Source organism: Chelon labrosus (genome assembly GCF_963514085.1).
Source record: "Chelon labrosus genome assembly, chromosome: 4".
In the NCBI taxonomy this organism is placed as follows: Eukaryota; Metazoa; Chordata; class Actinopteri; order Mugiliformes; family Mugilidae; genus Chelon; species Chelon labrosus.
The window spans coordinates 9,551,203-9,572,235 of record NC_140340.1 but is presented as its reverse complement, the minus strand read 5'-3'; the positions used below and the strand labels follow the sequence as shown (position 1 = coordinate 9,572,235).

At 42.9% G+C, this 21,033-nt stretch overlaps 1 protein-coding gene across 1 annotated transcript in view; it reads left to right on the top strand.

The window, feature by feature from the left end:
• Positions 1 to 21,033, top strand: part of celsr2 (cadherin, EGF LAG seven-pass G-type receptor 2) — a gene marked incomplete at its 5' end in the record, with an annotated part of 65,033 nt that overhangs the window by 21,459 nt on the left and 22,541 nt on the right. Inside the window, 4 exon segments of the mRNA XM_084542675.1 lie at positions 1,528 to 2,229; positions 14,159 to 14,381; positions 20,370 to 20,485; positions 20,571 to 20,659. Of these exon segments, the coding sequence (XP_084398801.1) occupies positions 1,528 to 2,229; positions 14,159 to 14,381; positions 20,370 to 20,485; positions 20,571 to 20,659 (1,130 nt within the window).

Sequence of the window (21,033 nt, the reverse complement as noted above, 5' to 3'; positions counted from 1 at the left end):
CCTTTGCTTGAATGGAGGCTATTTTCATTATAATTTTACCCCTCAGCGAGCAGTGCGCCGTGTTTCCCCTGTCAGAGACCTTCAGCTCATACTTGCTGATGTGCAGCTTCATTACGTTGTTAGTGGAAGACTGAGAGATAGAAAATAAGCACGGCAAAGTCATAAGTCAGTGTGAGCGCGAGCCGCGGTATGTTTCGAGATGTAAGGGCTAACATGATGCAGCATTTACATTTTGTTTGCCCGCAGCGGTGTTGATTGCTTAAAATTTGTCTTGCTGAACACAGGACGCTACCGAGGCCCACTGTAGAAGTAGTAGACGAGAAAACACTTAATGTCTGCGCTCAAACAACTGAAGGGATATAGGATGAAACATTAACTGGTCCTGGTATCATAACAAGAGATCTGCTGAGCTGAGAAACTGGTGAATTTGAGACTTAAGGCTTTCAGGACGGCATGTATAATGAAGTATCATCTCTGCTTCCGGACAAAGAAGGCAAACAGTGAGCTGAGAATACAGGCGTGAAATCGCTGATTAGAAAATTGGAAGGTATTGAAAGAAAACAGACACTTGTTCTCTCCTAGTCTTGGCGTACATCTTTTATCTCGTCTGGCAGGAAACTAAAACAAAAAAACAACAAATAAAAAGAAACACCCGGCTGAGCCAAGAACACGAATAACAAAATGTGTTATCATTATTTTCATCAAAGTTACAATTTGTACGCTGCTGTGTGTATTTTTGCTTCAGTCTGCGTTTCTTACGCTTTAAACATGTGGCAAACAGCAGCTGTAAAAACCCCCCACCATCCACCCGTATGTACCTGCATCTGTCCTGCTGAAGCATCTGCCCCGTGTGTAGATGCCAAAGTTGATGGAGGCTTTTTTTTTTGTTTTTTTAAGGCTCAAGACAATATTTATGTAAGATAATGGTTTTGAAAGATGAAGATGTCCACTCTCCTCCTATTTTTATCCTTCTCTCCACACATGTATAGCCGCTGCTTGTTGTATTTCTGCTGCGGCATTGTTAAACATATTGAAACACATTAATGAACCGTGGGTGACATGTTCCTACATAAATGTGAACATTAGACGCTTTAGTTTATTCTGACTCACTCCTACATTCCCAGTTCTGCCACCGGAGCTCTAAATATGTTTCAATCCACATCAGAAAATAGTCTCTACTCAAATTTGCAGCATTTGCTCTTGTCCCGGTGACGTTAACGCAAAACTAGGGCTAGTCTGTTGTAGAAAATGATTCATTATCTAACTAAAAATAAATATTTATGACCTTTTTGTGAATATTTTTGCCCCTGGGCAGCCACATGAGCTAAGACTGAAAGACACAGACAGAAAACAAAAGTCAAAAGGCACTGAGACAGATCACTTGGTGACAACATGGCGTAAAACCCAGAGTATGTACGCTATCTTTATCCAACCATGTCATCAGTGATTCACCATAATCCCCATCAACTATAAGTCTAAACTCACTGAACATTTTTTAAATTTCCCTTTCCCTCTTGTCTATTTCAGACGGCGTCCACTCCGTGTCCGCTCAGTGCCTTCTCCAAGTCACCATCATCACAGATGAAATGCTGTCCAACAGCATCACGTTACGGCTCGCCAACACCTCCCAGGAGCACTTCCTGTCCCTGCTGCTCGCCCAGTTCCTGGACGGCGTGGCCCGCGTCCTCTCTGCCGCCCCCGAAGATGTCGTCATCTTCAACATCCAGGACGACACTGACGTCAGCGCTCCCATCCTCAACGTCAGCTTGTCCGTGGCTGTTCCCGCGTTCGAGGAGGGACACCAGCCTCCCGGAGGGCTCGGCCACGGTGGGGACAGGCCCGGGAGAGGGGTCGAAACCGGGGAGTTTTTCTGCTCGGAGGAACTCCAGGAGAGGCTGTATTTGAACCGCAGCCTTCTGGCTCAGATCTCCTCGCAGGAGGTTCTTCCATTCGATGACAACATCTGCCTGCGTGAGCCGTGTGAGAACTACATGAAGTGCGTGTCCGTGCTGAAGTTCGACAGCCTGGCGCCTTTCGTCGCGTCCGACACCATCCTGTTCAGACCCATCCACCCCATCGCTGGGCTACGCTGCCGCTGTCCCACCGGCTTCACAGGAGACTACTGCGAGACTGAGATTGACCTCTGCTACTCTAAACCCTGCGGAGCCCACGGTGTGTGCCGCAGCAGAGAGGGAGGCTACACCTGCGAGTGCTTTGAGGACTACACAGGTGAGTGTTTTTATACTTTAATGTCAGAGCTTCATTAGCCATTGAACCCAGTTTCGGCGCATTCACAGCTGAAGGTCTGTAGCAATCTCCGGCCTCTGTTCCTGGCAATTTGTAGTTCTGTGGTTATTTGCTGTGTTGAGGACAGGTTGATGTATCTGCAGAACTGCATTCATTCATTCATGTGTCAGTCGTCCATTTTGTTTAGTTTATCCATGTAGCATTGAGTGCTTCCTTTTCTGGTGGAATCAAGATGATTGTGATTGTCTCTCTCCTCACTGTTCCTGGCTGTGTCAGAGGACATTTGCATAAAGTTGAGCTTTAATTTGACTGAGCTTGGCGGGGGTGCAGAGCTGCAAAGCCAGGTCTCAGTCACAATCAGCGGCAGCCATCACTGTATGTGTGAGCGCTGCTATAGTAGCTGCTGCTGTCAAGCTTTCACCTTTCCCACAAATGAATTTCATCAATGTATAACAGGATATCGACTGCTACATGCTGTGTTGGCGGGAAAGCCCTAACATGGCCTCTCCAGGAGCATGTAATTGCTTCTTAGATATGCAGCTAATGGAGCTTGAGGCTAAAGATGCATATCATATATGATGCAAGTTCGCATCATCAGCAGCTGCAAAAGACACAGACATAAAAAAACATAGTTATTCTTGTAATGCAGTTCACTTTCTAGTTTGCTTTAGCACAACATGCTAGCAAATTAGAACATTATATTTGTACCTGTTAATACCTTATGAGATTTTTTTTCATTTACATGAGAGAGGGTTTTTAGGATGAAGACTAGGATGGACTCCTTTCTTTAGAGCATGTTAACTCATACACCATCAGCCATAAGTTATGAAAACACAGTTTAGTAAGTTTACAACCAGGTAACTAAATATAGGAAAATATACACCGAGCAAGCATAACATTATGACCACCTTCCTAATATTGTGTAGGTCTAACTTGTGCCTCCAAAACAGTTGTGACTCATCAGAGAATGGACATGGGTCTTCTGAGGGTGTCCAGTGGTGTCTGGTAACAGAATAATGGGGGCCTTAGGGTCCTATGGGTTGAAGGGAGGGGCCTCTGTGGATGAGGCTTGTCCCAGTGCATCTCAATTTGGAGGCCAGGTCAACACCTGTGTCAGGCTGCATCCTGCTGGGGATGGCTGCTGCCATCAAGGAGTGTCATTGCTATGGGGTGGGGGTTCCTGGTCCGGTCTGGTCTAGGTGGGTGGTACATGTCTAAGTAACATCCACATGAATGAATGTCAGGTCCAAAAGTTTCCCAGCAGAACATTGAATAGTCACAAGATGGTCAATGTTATTTACTTCTTGTGGCTGTTGTTGTGGCTGATCGGTGTATTAACTTACCATCCACCTCCACCATTTCTGAAGACATCAGCAAACACATGAGAATTCATAAACTTGAATCATAATCAAACTGGACTTTTCTGGTGAACATTTTAAATACAGTCATGTCAAACTGTCACTTTCAGCCCTCATGTGTCCCTGTCGAATTTCACATCTGTCGTCAAGTGCTGCTAGACGGTGAAAGGACAAAATCTCGGCCACATGTCGCCTTCCAATTGTTAATCTCTCCTCCTTCACAAAGATCCCACGGGGGCTTTAACGTCTGCATCAGTCTCATTCACTGTCCTCCTGAGCTCCTTATTGAACCTGGCTCTTTATGGACACACAGACTGTCCTCTGCTCTAATGACTGGCTCTGCAGACAAAGGCTGAGAGATGAGTTATTGATTTGATTCGTCCCTGTTGCAGTAAGCCACAGTGGAAGTAAACGGACGAGCGAAGGCCTGACGATCATTTGTGTTTTAAAAGTAGAGCGTCTTAAATTGAGGTGGACTAATCAGTTTAATGTGTAACCTGATGAAGTTGAAGTTGCACTTTTGAATGTCATTGATCACAGTTCTCTGCTTGTATTTTGGTCACCTCTTCTCCTGTGCCTTACGGCCGCAGAACAACCTGTTTATCTACCTACTTATTCACACCTACACTCAAACGTCCACCTCTGAGCTGTAAACATCCAAACAATGGGAAAGAGTGATGCTATAACAGCTCTGTTTCCTCCTCGTGTCTATTTTTGAAGCAGGGGACATCAAGAACGATCTTTACTTTGTGTTTTGCAGCAACGAAAACAAGAGCTGCTTCTGTGTCCTGAGCCATATCGCTGAGGGGAACACGGGAAGGAATTAAATTAATTATAAATGGCTACAGATGGAGCGTGTCCCCTGGCTGTGAGATGCCCCGTGGTAAAAGCACCTAAAAATATATATATCACAAAACACGCAGCATGTCACGATGGAGAGGACAGAAGCTCCTGTTTTTAGCTGTAATGAAGAATTAATTCATTACTGTTTAGGCGGCAGGACTGTGAGACACTTACTCATTGGTTGCACCAAGAATTATTCACATCCTCAGAGGGTTAAAGACTCTCTGATCATTTGGTTTACAGTTAAGGGAAAAAGGGAGAAGTTAAAAAAGAGTTTAAAGGAAAAGCCAGTTAACATATGGTAATTTATACCGTATGAATATTAGGGTAGCTGCCCCGTCTTTTTGTTGGGAGGTTAAGTGGGTCACATCCTGACTTTTTAATGCGATTTAAAGTTTCATTTAGCCTTTGAAGCTCCGCGATGCTTGGTTTATGATTACAGGGAAACACTTCAGCTTCAGCTCTGGCTGTGTTCATCATTTATGTGTCATAAATAACAGTTTTAATTATTAATTTGTATTAATTTCTCAGCAATCCTCATTTAATGTTATAAACAGTCAATGAATGATTGATAACGCCATAGAATCCGCTGCAATCATGTGAAACTGTGCTCAAAGAAATCCTTGCACAGGGTTATGATTTGCCAGAACATTAGGTACACTAGTGAAAACGGATTCAATAATCCTGCACTGTTATAATGTTCAGTTCATGTTTGGTGGTAATTCAACGGTATGATCATTTTGGAGGACGTTGTTTACGGTGCTGTTAAAGTGTTTCTGTTATTTGGCCAAAATGGGGTTGTCAAAATAATTGAAACATGTGTCGGTGCAACACAATGCATTTCAATAATATTCCAAACCACAGCCTTCGAAATGAAATACACAGTTGAATCAACAGCTCTCTCATTTATTTTAAACAAATAACCTCCATGCAGCTAAGTTTTAGTGCAGGACAGTTTTATTAGAATGCATTAATTTCCACTAGCGTACCTAATAAACTGGCACGTGTATTTTCACTCTTCCTACACTATTCTGTTCACAGTTGGGTTTAAAACTACTCATAAATTCGTTCATAAAGACACTCTGAGCGGAACTTATCCGAATATATGCATCCTAAATAAATGCAATAAACAAAAATGCAATAACTCACAGTTTTACGAAGGAAAAACTTTATGTGATTAATGATGAATACGGTGTTTTACACTATACATAATTCATGATCTGTTTACACATTGACGCTGAGCTCATATCAGCTCAAAACTACAATGTGATGAATTATTTATTGACTCATTATACGCTCATAAACTATAAGTGGGGGTGGAATGAAGTGGATTATTGTAAAAGTTTATATTTCTTTAGCTACGACCCTGTTTCCAAAACATGTAAGAATTCAGAGAGAGCTTTTATTCAAAAAGAAAAATTTCAATTTCTCATTTTAAAGACTTTGATAAGTCTTTGTACTGTTCATCAATTAAATATAGGGTTTAAATGATTCACAGATCCTCTAAATTTAACATAACGTCTTTAGTGCACAGCTGTGTTGCATTGTAGAGACGATAGTTAAGTAACAAATCATTTTGTGGCTAGAATTATTCATGTGTCATGTGCAGATTTTATGCAGCTGTGCATTGTGTCTGAATTGTGTTAAAAAAACAATCCTGACAAAGGACCACTTCACTTTTTCCTGATTTTCTCATTAAATGAAAAATTATTACTTCAGTTACTAAAAACCACAAATCACAGCCTGAAAAGTCCTTCAGTTAAAAAGGAGACAAAAGAAACAGGAACCCAGGCTTGTTGCCTCTGTGCTCTCAATAATATTGTTGCCTCTATTATTCCTCATCAAGCATTGAAAGCTTTTTTTCCCCCACCCATTTATACGACTGTTTATCAATCCTCAAATAGTGTCGGCATTCGAGTGTGTGGGCTCGGTCGCTCCGAGTCCAGGCTGAGTGGTGCTTACATGTCCGTGCACGGCTGTGGGTGTCGGAGCTGAACTGCTGGAGCTTTTAAGGTTAATTTTCCAGAGAATGAGAGTGAGAGTGAACGCATGAGTGGGTGAAGTGGGTGTATTTTCATCCAGTCACATCCGTCTCCATCAGTTGTTGAGGCCTGGACCCGGGCGCTGTCAGAAACGGCCTCGTGGAGTTTTCTACATATGCTTCTGACTATTTAAGATGTTTGAATGTCATTCAGTCAGGTTGTATTTGATGTATTTTCCTGTGAGCTACATCTCCCTCTGTTCTTCATCAGCGAGCGTGGAGTTCACCAGTCTCCACAGTTTGCTGGAGCAAACGTGCGAGAGCTAAATTGCTCTCTCTCGTTGGTTTCTGGTGGGTGGATAAGTGGTGAATAGCTGCAATTATATGTGCAAGAAAGGTGCACGGACAATCTGTGGAATGTTTATATGTTAATGGTGCGCGCGCGCGTGTGTGTGTGTGTGCATGTGTGTGTGTTTGCTGGCGAACTGATGGACCGTAGGCGTTGCCAGATGGTACCGGGAGAGAAAATGAAAAAAAAAAATGATAACAGCCATCATCATCGTCGCCGTTCTTCTGGAGGACGGCCTTAAACGATTTGGCTCGTCTGAGTCATTCTGTAGATGCTGAACAACAAGATGTTATCCTGCTTTGGTTCTCGCGCACGTTTCTCTTCAAACACACAGCGGGAGGGATGCTCACCTTTTCACTGTGCCTGCGCGGAAGTAGCTCACAGTCGGCCTCCCGTGCTTGTTTGTGATGTTCTTTCACTGCTGACATCCGCCTCCCTGCGATGGAGATAATGTGTTTTTTTGTTGTTTTTGTTTTTTTTAACTGTAATTATTGAGAATGCATTTGCAGGATTTTAATGTGCGCAAATGGTTTGGAACAAAAATTTGAAAACACATTTTCGAATCACCTCGCACTACTGTCTGAAATTAACACGTGCCAAACACTGAGAGCCGCTACAATTTCCCTCTGAGAGAAGGCATGAATAAAAACGGTTGCCAGACACATGGACTGTTTTGAAATCAGAGCTTTTGCATGGCGTGATGAACAGCCATCGCTGTAGAGAGGCCAGAAACAAATACAGAGAGGAGGACATGACACGCAACGCTGTGGTTGTAATGATTGTATGTGCAGCTTATTTATGTACAATAACAAGGGACCAGGGATGCAGAAGCAATAAAGCTTGCTCTGTAGGTAGAGCAGTTCAATCCCCGGCGTGTGGGCCACATGCCGTGAGCAAGACACTAAACGCCAAGTTCAGTAAATGTGTGTGTGAACAAGTGGGTAGATGTCCACTTGTGACTGTAAAGTGCTTTGAGTACCAATGGATAGAAAGCTGCTAAAGAAGATCATTTACTGAAACTCAACCAGGCAGATAAAGAAACCTTATTTAATGTGGATCACATGTTTATATTTCTGTTGTTACATACAGCCTCTCTAGTCCGGAAACCCAACTTCCCGCATCCACGAATCGTTTGCCGTGGAAAGTTGGTCTGGAGTCGCTCCGTTGGGAACCGATTGTGCTCCAGCAAAGATCTGCCAGGCCAATCAAATCATTTGAGCGTGTGGTGATGGATGAGTAACAGCGATGTAGTCGTGCAAGTCATCTGGATGCCATAGAGTTGAATTTGTTTACAACAACGTGGCTCTGATTGGTTGCAGGTCTATTCAGCTGTATGCAGAGGTATTTTTTTCTTTACGTGGATGCTGCCAGACTCATATTCTGGTAAGCTTTTAGTCAGTCCATGTCAGGCTATGCAACTCTATTTATTTTCTATGTTTGAAATGTTTCTAGGGAGTTTTATGCCTTTATTGACAGTAGACCGAGAGATACGGAAACACAAAGAGTGACGAAAAATAGTGTAAGCATAAAGATTTTTCTTTTAAAAGCATCAGTTGTTTTGGTGCAGTAGAAATGTTCCTTATTGACATGTGAGAGGTGTTTCAGTGGGTTTGGTCCTCAGGCTCCTGTTATGTGATGAGAAGATCTGTTTAGAGATGCAGCTGGTGGTCATGCATCTGTAGCGTTATCGATCACCCCATCTCATTATTCACCTTCATAACGCGGCTCACTTCAGCTGAAGCTCTTTGCATATCCTCCACCCGACCTCCTCTCTGTCACAGACATGGGTCTGTGTTTGTACAAACTCCTCAGCCTCCCTGAGGTCTGTGTTTTCATTGTGTCTGGAGGGATCCACCCACTCTGTTTCACTCAGGAGGAGTGACGGCGCTTTTCTGTTACCTAGCAGCTCAGAAACTACTGTTTAGCGTCAAGATCTCAGAGGAAACTTACTCTCCTGGAACAGTTTGCTCATATGGGGGCTGCAGAGGTGCATTGCAGGTTTATCACTGACAAACAGATACAAGACATTTGCAGTTTTTACTTTGATTGCATTTATATTAGCATATATCCTGATTGGCCACAACATTAAAACCACTGACAGGAGAAGTAAATAACACTGACCATCCCCAGCAGGATGCAGCCTGACACAGACACGCACTCAAAAACGGTTTAGGAACAACACAAAAAAACACTAACAACGCCCATGCCCATTCTCTGATGAGTCACAACTGTTTTGGAGGCACAAGGGAGACCTACACGATATTAGGAAGGTGGTCATAATGTAATGCCTGATCTGTGTATTTGCATATTAGCTCCAGCTCCAGACTATATACACTATATTACCAAAAGTATTCGCTCACCCATTCAAATGATCAGAATCAGGTGTTCTAATCACTTGGCCTGGCCCCAGGTGTATAAATTCAAGCACTCAGGCATGCAGACTGTGAAACAAGACATTTGTGAAAGAATGGGCCGCTCTCAGGAGCTCAGTGAATTCCAGCGTGGAACTGTCATAGGATGCCACTTGTGCAACAAATCCAGTCGTGAAATTTCCTCGCTCCTAAATATTCCACAGTCAACTGTCAGCTCTATTATAACAAAATGGAAGCGTTTGGGAAAAACAGCAACTCAGCCACGAAGTGGTAGGCCACGTAAAGTGACGGAGAGGGGTCAGCGGATGCTGAAGCGCATAGTGCAAAGAGGTCGCCGACTTTCTGCACAGTCAATTGCTACAGAGCTACAAACTTCATGTGACCTTCAGATTAGCCCAAGTACAGTACGCAGAGAGCTTCATGGAATGGGTTTCCATGGCCGAGCAGCTGCAGCCAAGCCACACATCACCAAGTGCAATGCAAGGCGTCGGATGCAATGGTGTAAAGCACTCCGCCACTGGCCTCTAGAGCAGTGGAGACGCGTTCTCTGGAGTGATGAATCACGCTTTACCATCTGGCAATCTGATGGACGAGTCTGGGTTTGGAGGTTGCCAGGAGAACGGTACATTTCAGATTGCATTGTGCCAACTGTGAAATTTGGTGGAGGAGGAATTATGGTATGGGGTTGTTTTTCAGGAGCTGGGCTTGGCCCCTTAGTTCCAGTGAAAGGAACATTGAATGCTTCAGGATACCAAAACATTTTGGACAATTCCATGCTCCCAACCTTGTGGGAACAGTTTGGAGCGGGCCCCTTCCTCTTCCAACATGACTGTGCACCAGTGCACAAAGCAAGGTCCATAAAGACGTGGATGACAGAGTCTGGTGTGGATGAACTTGACTGGCCTGCACAGAGTCCTGACCTGAACCCGATAGAACACCTTTGGGATGAATTAGAGCGGAGACTGAGAGCCAGGCCTTCTCGACCAACATCAGTGTGTGACCTCACCAATGCGCTTTTGGAAGAATGGTCAAAAATTCCTATAAACACTCTCCTCAACCTTGTGGACAGTCTTCCCAGAAGAGTTGAAGCTGTAATAGCTGCAAAAGGTGGACCTACATCATATTGAATTCTATGAGTTAGGAATGGGATGGCACTTCAGTTCATAGAATGAGTAAAGGCAGGTGAGCGAATACTTTTGGTAATATAGTGTATATATAGAGAGAAATAGCACAGTGTTTCCTCCTGTCTAAACAAAAGCAGGATCTTTGAGGTGTCGGTATGATTTGCTGCTTAATGATTCACGCTGGCGGCAAACATACAACGTGGGCACAGGGATGGACTTACAGAGGGTCGTAAACAGAGCAGACGAGGCGTGTTTGAATTATTGAACGAGACATTTTGTAGAATTGTGACTGTGAGCCCATCCCCGCCCCAATGCACTGCTCACCTGGCAACGTAAAGCCGCTGCTAGGAGCACCTGAGGTGGAGGCGTCCCGCAGGGAATCTCTGAACACAGAGAGACATTTTGTCTGGTAGCAGTGAGAAAGATCTTGATAAGTTTGTCTGAAAATTGTTTTATTGTGTTTTTTTTTTTGTTTGTTTGTTTTGAACACTGACGCTGATCTCTGAGTCACTTTGACTTTATTTAGTACAGCTCTGTTTGACGGCTTGAAGAAACACAAGTATTTTATGGCCTGCAGCAAGTTGCTGAATTAATAACAAGGCGACAGCACAGTAGCAGAAAGGCTTCACTTTACAGCCGGCTGGCCGGCAGTGGCCGTTTGTCATCAGGAAGCATGAGTAAGAACATGACAGCTAATGGTTACAGGCTGACAGGGTGGAGCAGCTAATATGCTTCATTTTGAACAGAGAGCCGCAGAGAAATGACCCCCTGACACATATAACTATATGTACCATGTACTCATAGAGTCGTCAGCGATGGCTTCAGGTTAAAGACGGTCTATTGGTGTCACTATTGAGTACAGCTGTGGGAAATAGCAATATTTACCAAGTGACTTGTATTTAAGATCAGTTTGGAGGCATTCTTTTACTTATTTCTTCTTCCCCAGGTTTCAGCCGTAACTGTTGCACCTCATACTCCGCTATATTTAATCAACTGCTATAAGGTTTTTACATTTCAGTCTTAATTGTTTGTGTTAGAGACGTGAAAAATTATCCAATAAAAAACAAACAATAGATGTTAGTATCAGTATTTTCCGCTTTTCCACCCAATACCCAGTTTGGAGGCTGTTTGACTATACTACCTGTATTAAAGTTGATAAATTCCCTGAAAACATAAATGCAATGCTATACTTACATGCCGCTGCTCCTGTATTAATAATAACGTCAATAGCAGTGCTTTAGATTTACATAGTTTGACTACTTTTAGCTGCTAATACTTCTGTGCTGGATTTAAATGCAACACTTTTCCGATTCTGAATTAACATTATAACATACGGTATGCATAAAAGATATCTGTGAATGTTCTCGGTCGTCCAGGTCATGGTTTATCCAAAAAGCAAAGCCAAAATGAGGACAGCTGGACTTGTGTGGTTTCTTAAAAGACTGGTTTGGAGTTTTTTAGCTACTTGAGTGAGAGGTTAAACGTCTACAGGTCCAGTTTACGCAGGTATAGGCTTTAGGTCAGCTAAATATGAACCCACTAAACTGCAAAGCATGAATTTATAGTTTTATCATTTTTAAGAGCAACTTTGAAAACTTCTTTAAGTTGGTGTAAACTGCAGCTAAAGGTTTATCTCTGTCTTCTTTGGTCCAGAATGATCTCTGTGACTTTAATTTGACTGATTCCCAATGTTCCCCAACAACAACAATAAAACAAAGAAGCTTGCTTCCAGTGGAATGTGAATGGGGTGATTGATAGTGAGAGAGTAAATTAAAGAGGTGTGTATCAGTGGAAGACAATGTAGGCTATGTGTGTGTGTGTCAGTGTTACAGTAGCGCCGCACACAGTGCAAAATCTTCCACACTGATGACCGAGTGGCTTTGACACAAATTCCTCATCACGCATGGGAGAGCAAGCAGTCTCGCCTCAGCAACTGCTGCAGCCTCACATCCCGACGATGCAGACGAACGGCACATGTGATGGTGAGCGCAGAGACGAGGAGGATGAAGGCTCAACCGGGGTCTGTCGCTGCTGCTTCATCCCTTCACAGGGATCACTGTCCTTATCTTGACTTTGTTGGCCTGATGTGACCTGTCGTCCTCTACAGTTCAGCTAAAGGGCTGCGAATAACGGTTACTATCATCGTTGATCAGTTAATCAATCAACCATTGTAGAAAACCATAACTATTCACTTTATTGTCATAGAAGGGAACGAAAAACACCTTTTACTTAAAGGGGAACTACTGTTTTTTACAACCTGGACCTTATTTCTGGCTTAAAATATGGTCGTTTACTCACCCATATAACTTTTGTGTAATTCGTATTCCTTCGGGAGATATTTAGATCTACGTATATCCATGTAGTGGGAGTGACTGGGGCACCGAAACGCAGCCTCTAAATAACGATTATCTGCCGCGAAACTCGTTCATTTCACCAATATTTTGTTATCGTACACTAATGCTATTCCCTGTTGAGTCCAAAGTTACCCGGGGTCTGTAGGTCAATCTACAGACGTACGATAACAAAATATTGGTGAAATGAACGAGTTTCATGGCAGATAATGCGTTATTTAGAGGCTGCATTTCGGTGCCCCAGTCACTCCCACTATATGGATATACGCTGATGTAATTATCTCCCGAAAGAATATGAATTACACAGAAGTTATATGGGTGAGTAAACGACCGTATTTTATGCCAGAAATAAGGTCCAGGCTGTAAAAAACAATAGTTCCCCTTCAAGAAATTACTAAAATTACTATATTTGATATTCAACTACGCTGTTGATTCAGTTTCTGTTTTAATTGATTGTTCAACAGCTTGTCTGATCAGTGGTGCCGGTGTGGAATGTGCTTAGAAGGTGAATCTCGATGTCTTTGAACTCCTCATTGACTCTGTGTCATACAATCTTGACACTTGTTGTAATTTTGCTCCGTTAGGACATAAATGTAGAGTTCAAAGTGATATCCCCAAATAGGAAAAGCGTCTGTATAACTTCAGCTCATAACTAGAGCTTCCCGCTTCTCTTTTGTTCCAGTATTTCAAGTTTTAAACGGTTGGTCTGATATTTTTCGCTATATTCTGACATTGCTTACAGCCCAGTAAGAAGAATATAATAACCTGTGCTGTGACATAAATCATTTGTAACTGCCGATCTATATTACATTGTACTTCAAAATCAATGTTTGGTGGCTTTTAAAGACTGTTTTAATTTTCTTTTATCATGTAAAGCATAAAGATAGATACACTGTCATATTTTCATGGGAATTAGTGTATGGTCGGAGAGCAGGACACACACACACTTTTTATATTTGTATTTCAGGTAAAATAAAGAGGAATTCATCAAGAGTATTCATAGGGTGTGAAAAAAAGCATAAAGCAATCATTGTGTCTGCAGAAGCTGCAATCATTTCGTTCGACGGCTTCGGAGTCTGAATGCACAAACACTTCCAGCTCACTGCTCTCGAGCCATCGTGTTGTTCCGCTGAATATGAATGCAGCAAAAACTGCAGCCTTATTCCCAGGGGGGAGGAGAGGGCGTCATGCTGGGTGTCACACAGAGGAAAAATAAAAAGGGAGAGATTGAAACTGCAGACACAAACGGAGGATGTTCATAATTTAAAGTCTGATTTCCTCTTATGCACTTTGTCAACATAATCCTAATTTATTTTTCATCCGGTTCTGTGTGTTTGGGACAGTTTCTCAGCCGCTGAACTGAGGTGGATGATGTTAGTCTTCTATAATGGAACATATAGGACCGCTGCGGTGGCGGAAAAAAGGGCATACAACAGCATGGAGTCCCAGATGGTATGGCTGAGGTGATGCTGCTTGTCCAGAACAATATTAATCCTCATTTCTTTCCACTTCTCTCTCTCCATCCATCTCCAGGAGAGCGCTGTGAGCTGTCATCCCGCTCAGGCCGCTGTGCTCCGGGGGTCTGCAAGAACGGGGGCTCCTGCGTGAACCTGCTGGTCGGCGGGTTCAAGTGCGAGTGTCCGCCGGGAGGCTACGACAAGCCCTACTGTGAGATGACCACGCGCAACTTCCCCCCGCACACCTTCCTCACCTTCAGGGGCCTCCGCCAGCGCTTTCACTTCACCCTCTCCCTCACGTAAGCACCTCCCCTGCAACAATCTGCAGCTCACCTGTCCATCGCCTTTCAGTAATCTGTGATTCACTCTTCATCCACCCCCACACCGTACTTTCTATGTACGCGCTCCAGCTCTCACCTCCACTAAAGTGTGGGCCTCACATTTATGTAACCATAATGACGTTTAATAGCAGTAATAGAGTCGCTGAACAACAGCCATCTTCTGTAGAGCCACTTCAGTATCAGAGTATAGCACCTGAGCTATAAATACAGAGCAGAGCATATGTTGGACACTCTGAGGGGAAGGTGAGCTGAAGGAGCTGGGTTTTTGCATTTGAGATTTGCATAGCATGAGGATGTTAATCCTACAGCCAAGAGTGCATCTGATCTTATTAGAGTCATTGTCACTGGTCACTTTGAGCCGTGAGTCAGCGCCTGGCCTATTTCAGCACAGTCCCCCGCTCCAAGGTGAAAGACAGAGGAGGCTGCCGTGTGTGTAATGCATGCAACATCATTTCTGGAGACATTTAGAGAGAAGTCAACTTCCCTTTGTAATCTTTAATGTAAGATAAATGGGGAGGAATCTTTGCTTCAAATGTAGATGCAGACTTAGACGGCCTTTATTCATCCACAAGGGAAACTGCTTGGTGGCTCAGTTGCACATAAAACACACTCTTGAGAACCACAAGTAAAAAGAAAAAAGAAAATAAAATAAAAATCTAATAAAATAAAAATAAAATATAAGTAAAAATCCGGTAAAATAAAATTAAAATAAAATATAAGTAAAAATCTGGTAAAATAAAATAAAAATGTAATATATGTAAATATCTGGTAAAATAAAATAAAAATAAAATATAAGTAAATATCTTGTAAAATAAAATAAAAATTAAATAAAACATAAGTAAAAAAAATAGTAAAATAAAATAAGGTAAATATACATGATATACTTAGGAAGGATTAATAAGGTGCAATAATGTGCATTAACATTAACAACATGGAGGTTTCTCTTACAGAAAGGTGAGTTGTTGAACAGCTGGATTGAAAATGGTATGAATGACGTCGTGTAATCAATTAAATTTTATCCGATAGCCCCAATATCACTACATAGTCTTGACAACAAAGACATACAGACAGTCCAACAACTGTCCCTATACAGCAGTGATAATTGCTTATTTGCCGGTTTAATCTGTCGTTAAAGGAGCGGTTTGACATTTTGGGAAATAGACTTATCGGCCTTTACTTGAAAGTTCAGTGAGAAGACCGATACCACTCTGACTGATATTCAGCAGTCGATTGGTTGATTAGCTTTTAGCACGAGGCACATATACAATACACTTGTCAGATTTTAATGTATTACACCAATAACATATGAATTAATTAGTGATGTGTTGGTTGGTGGATTGTGTCTCTTTATGCTAAGCTAACCAAATGCATTCTGAATCAATCTTCAGTTCAGGAATAAGCTTCTCTGCCAAATTTGCCCAATTATTCTATTAATAACTAAGGGGGTGAGGTGAAATAAATAATAATCAGACTGAGAAGCAGTCTCTGGACATTTTTCCTGAAGAACTACTGACGTGAGAAGTGGGGGTGGTAATGTCAGCGCTAACACTGACACGTTCTCTGAGAGCTGGAGGTGATATCTCACGCCATAGCCAGCATTTGTCCAAAAATAGCTGAGGTTTGAGCCCAAGGTTCCTTCATTTTTCTACACGGCACAAAAACAAAAAAATAAGCCAATTTACAAAGACCTCATGTACTTTTCATTATGTTGGATTTAAAAGAGAGGTTTTGCGTCTCTTGCCCGATGACAGCTGGGATAGGCTCCAGCCCTCCTGCGACCCTTCACAGGACAAGCCGTTACAGAAGATGAATGAAGAGAGAGATTATTTCCTCATGGAAGTTATTTTGAATGTAGCCATAGTTGTAATTTAGTTTAGTTTAATCTCGTTACTGTAGTGACAGTCTTTTTATTCCTCACACACCTTTATATTTACAGTTTGTTTTAAGCGCCTCAACCCTGAAGCAGACTGAAATTAAAGCTTCCTGTGTGTGGTTGGTCATTTGGAGGTGGATTGTGGAGGGGGAGGTGCCTCAGAAAAATGAGCAGATGAGCCGTGAATACTGAACACATGCAAAGACAGCAGGAACTCGGATCTGCATGAATCCTCCGTCGGATGAAACAAAATCTTCGATTAAAGCTGTTTCATATCTGTCACAACAAGCGACAACAAGCGTCACCTCTCAGAAGGTATCACAGGGAATGTGTCCTGACATTTTACCGAACTTATTGTGATTCTTGTCACCTTAGACGTGCTCTGGCAGGGGCCGCCGCTCACACTGGCCGTCGGTGGGAAATAATATCCCTCCCTTGTGAGCTTTACGGACTCGGCCCTTCTTTAAGCGAGGCTCACATGACAGCCTTTTTTTGATGGAGAACTGCTCAGACCAGTTTTGAAAGCGGGCCACATTTCACAGGGCAGGTCAGAGAAGCTGTGAAGTAGCTGCCGTGTAAAAGGTGCCGATACTGAGAGCTTCAGGCAGGTGAGGTCAACAAGTGGCTCTTGTCACCTGAGCCCGCGCCGATCGGGTTTCTCCCAGAAAGAGCTGCTGTTGTGACAAACGGCCCGGGATGTGGATCTTGTTCGCTCAGAGTGACGACTAATTTTAGGTTCTGGAGCGCCGCAATTAAAGCTGAGATTTCACCAAAAGGTTCAGAGTTCACCACGAGCAAATGAATGGCTTTTCTGTTGGGCCTTTTTTAATCTTCTAGGGTGACTGAACAAATGTGTAGGTCGCTGTACAACGCATTAAGAGCACATTAAAGAAGAATAAACAGCCATGTTAGCTGCTGTGTGAGCCGGTCGTTTAGAAGGTTTAATGTTTAGTCCCTTTAAACGTTTGCTAATTTGATGGGAAAGCCTTTCTTGGGAAAGATTCTTCTTGGTTTTCAGCTTTTCTGCTTCTTTTCTCTTTTATATAATCATGAACTGTATATCTTTAGCATTTCAGACAAAACCAGCAATTAAAAGACATCAGTGTTTGGGAAACTTTGATTTTCACACCAACATCTGACATGTCACAGTACAGTCAGTTAATAGTAAAACAAAACAAAAAAAATAATAATAAAACTAGAAGATTGCAAGCGATCATAAAGGGGTCCATGCCGTGATGAAATCGTCCCTGAGCAGAACGCAGAGGTATAAGTCACAAGACTATAGACTGTATTGCACGAAACTTGTTGGGCTTGTGAGGAGTCATCCACAGATTATTCAAATTTCAAGCAGTTTACTGTGGTGATTTGTGAGATATAAACATGTAGTCGTTGTAGCTCCCCCTACAGCCCGAATTTCACGAAACTCTGCATGATTGTTCACACACACGTTATAATGACGGTTGCTAAGTTTCATAAAGATTGGGTGAATACTTCAAAAGTTATAGGCCTTGAAGCGCCCCCTGTAGATGTCACGCAACTTGATAGGCATCTACACAATATTTTACAGATTGTATATGCCATTATTATATTCATGAAGTTAGCTATTGCAGTTTTTAAGATATTGAAATGTGGTTTTTGTAGCGCCCCCTAGAGACCAAGGGTCACAAAAGTTGGGGTGCATTGGCTTATTATAGCGCCACCTAGCTGTGGGTGTGTGTATTGACACCTCGGCAAAGCGAAATGCCAGGACTTCTACCAAGTTACCAGGTTTGATGCCTTTCGCCCTTGCAGTTTGTCCTGACACTTTTAGCTAAGCAGAAAAATAAGGTGAAGAAAAAGAAGAAGAAGAAAAAATGGAAGCAATATTATCTGCAGTCCTAACTGTAGTGCAGCATTGAAAGAGAAGAGGTTACAGTTCATCCTGTGGGAAACATTTTATGGCAATTTATCCAACAGAGAAACATCCCTCAGCTCCATGAACCTAAACAGTCACCAGAGTCTGAAGAGTCGTCTTCCTCTGGATGGTTTTACGAATTTTAATGTAACTCCTCTGAGCTGTTGTTGAGATATTCCAGTCTGGACCTGATATTTAATGACAGCCTATAGGTTGTAAGACGAACAGGGGCATCATTTTATGGTCCTCTCCTCCTGCACACATCTTGTGCCCTGCAGCGTGTTAGCATAGCGTGACAAAGTTCCCCACATAAGGGCAGACTGGTTGTTATTTTTACTGATGAGTGCCTAATGTGACACGCAGTGATGCCAGTTGAGTACGTATTTAGTTCTGGCTGATTACCCTCATAGTTCAGAGGGCTCAGGGGGGGCCGACGCAGCGCAGCCTTTTAAATCGATACGTCAAAGACTGAAGAGCCGCTGAAGAGAAGTAGACTCCAGATAATAACTCTCCTTGGCGTTCTGTGGTTTTTACTGCACGCACAGAAGCTGTCCGGCTGCGCTGACTGTACTCTCTCTGCCGTTATTATCCGCCCAGATCGTCGGCTTCCTCTTTTCTCTGAGGTCGTGATTATCGTTTTTGTCGGTAAGCAGGTCAGTGGTGCCATGCCCTCTGGCTGCTCTCCAGCTCAAGAGTGCTACACAAATGGCATCATATACAGTATCTCCTCAAGCCCTGAAGACTTCAGGAGGAGGGGTGGGCAGCTGCTCGTGCTTTCTGACATCACGTATAGATATTTAGATGTATGAATGACTTCTCTCCTCTAAAGAAAATGGTTCAGACTGCGGCTGCAGCTCCATTTAGGCCGAGAAAAATTATGCCGCAACTTTCAGATGCAGTCTAAGAGCGGCCTTTGTGAAAGAATAATTAATTGGCTCTTTTGAGGAAAATGGAAGCCGCGTGTTAATGGAGCAAATGACCAGAAAATACAGATGCCAATAAGTCACACAAGCGCTTCCCAGCTGGCAGATGTGCACATGAGACCCATTGTCGTTTCCCCCGTGGGATGGATAATGAATGAATCTGGTAGTTAGTGCTGGATAGTTTTTTTTTTTTTTTTACATCGTAACACACTTTCAAACAGCCCAGTGACCCATTTCCAAGAGGATCAGATTTACGACCACGGAGCACAGCTGACAGGTAACGCATGGTATTTTTAAACCGTGTGTTTCACATCCGCATCCTTTGATCTGTTGTGCGTTGAGAGAGCGGAGCAGCCTCAGCTCTGAGCTCCCAGATTTTAAACCGTGCCTTCGCATATGTTGAAACGTGCATTAATATGCGAGGATCATCCGGAGCGGCGGCCTCGAGGCGCTGTAGTTGCACCAGAAATGCAAACAGAAATGGGAAACTGAGGTTGTGTTTACAGCACTGGCAGCTGTCTTCTCTATTTTGCCATGAGAAAATATATGTTGAAGCAGTCATTACTCTGAACTGTCTTCCTGTGCGTTCCCCCGCCCGGCTGCTTTGACATTGCCCCACTTTTCCATCTCTGTGTTGTAGTGTGTCATTTAGCGTGGCTCTGCATCTATTCATGGCACACAGACACCTTGACTGTGTCTGGGCTTAAAATATGTCGTGTTCTTTTCCCCTCGCGTTCCTGATTAACGTGATTATCTATGAACTAAAACCTCTGCATTGTGAAATCTCAAATCGCACATCAGACTGTGTTACCGTGCAGTGAGCCCCTCTCCAGAGCGAAACAAGAGGAAGACAGTATGGATATTGTTAAATAGGTCAAAGCCGACCACTGCGCTCTTTCTTTCCTCTCGTTATTTCCCTTTTAATGTGGAGTACAGGCCTGGCTGCCAGCTTATGAGTAAAATATCTGTGTCATTATGTTTAAAGGGTATTTTTTAGACAGTCAACACAATCCCGTGCAGGACACGATCCCTTTTATTCCCACCGGATCTGACATTTTTTAAAAACGGGTCACAAATATCCTGGATGGTAATAGTTTTTAGTGGTATTAGTTTCTCAAACAGGAGTAATGCTGCATTTTAGGGGGACTATTTTCTTCTGTGGATTAATACACAAACAGTCCACAGTATTTCCAGCAGAGTTTTGGTGACAGACTTAAACTAATATCAAACAATGTCAATTTTTTTCTACATTTTAGATTTGCCACCAAAGAGCCGAACGGTTTGCTGCTCTACAACGGCCGCTTCAACGAGAAACACGACTTCATCGCCATGGAAATCATCAACGAGCAGATCCAGCTCACCTTCTCCGCAGGTAGATAACTTCCCCTCCGTCGTGTTAGACTTTCTAGGTGTCGCATCTTCTGTCTTCTTCTGTCAACTCTTTGGTCGTCTCCCAGGTGAAACCAAGACGACGGTTTCCCCGTACGTCCATGGAGGAGTCAGCGACGGCCAGTGGCACGTGGTGGAGGTTCACTACTACAACAAGGTAGAGAGGGAGCTCTTCATGCTGCTTTATTATGGTTTAAATGCTTCAGTATTTGGGGAAATGCCATTTGTCGCTATATCATGACAGTAGTGCCATTCTGGTGTTATTATCTGCCCAGCAGTACATTTAAAATGCCCAAATTAATGTTATATTTCTTGTGTAAATTGTTACCTATGGGCTGAGTTGGGGTAGCAGTTTCCCTCTGCTTCCTGTGTTTGTGCTAACTGCGCTAACTTTCTATAAGAAAACAAACAAATGTACTTTCCTAAATGTCAGACTATTACTTTAAACAAGCTGCACTGAGTTTTCTTTCTTTCTTTTACTCATTACTAGTCAGTGGGTCGGTCGTTATAAACCTCTGCCGTGCATCCAAA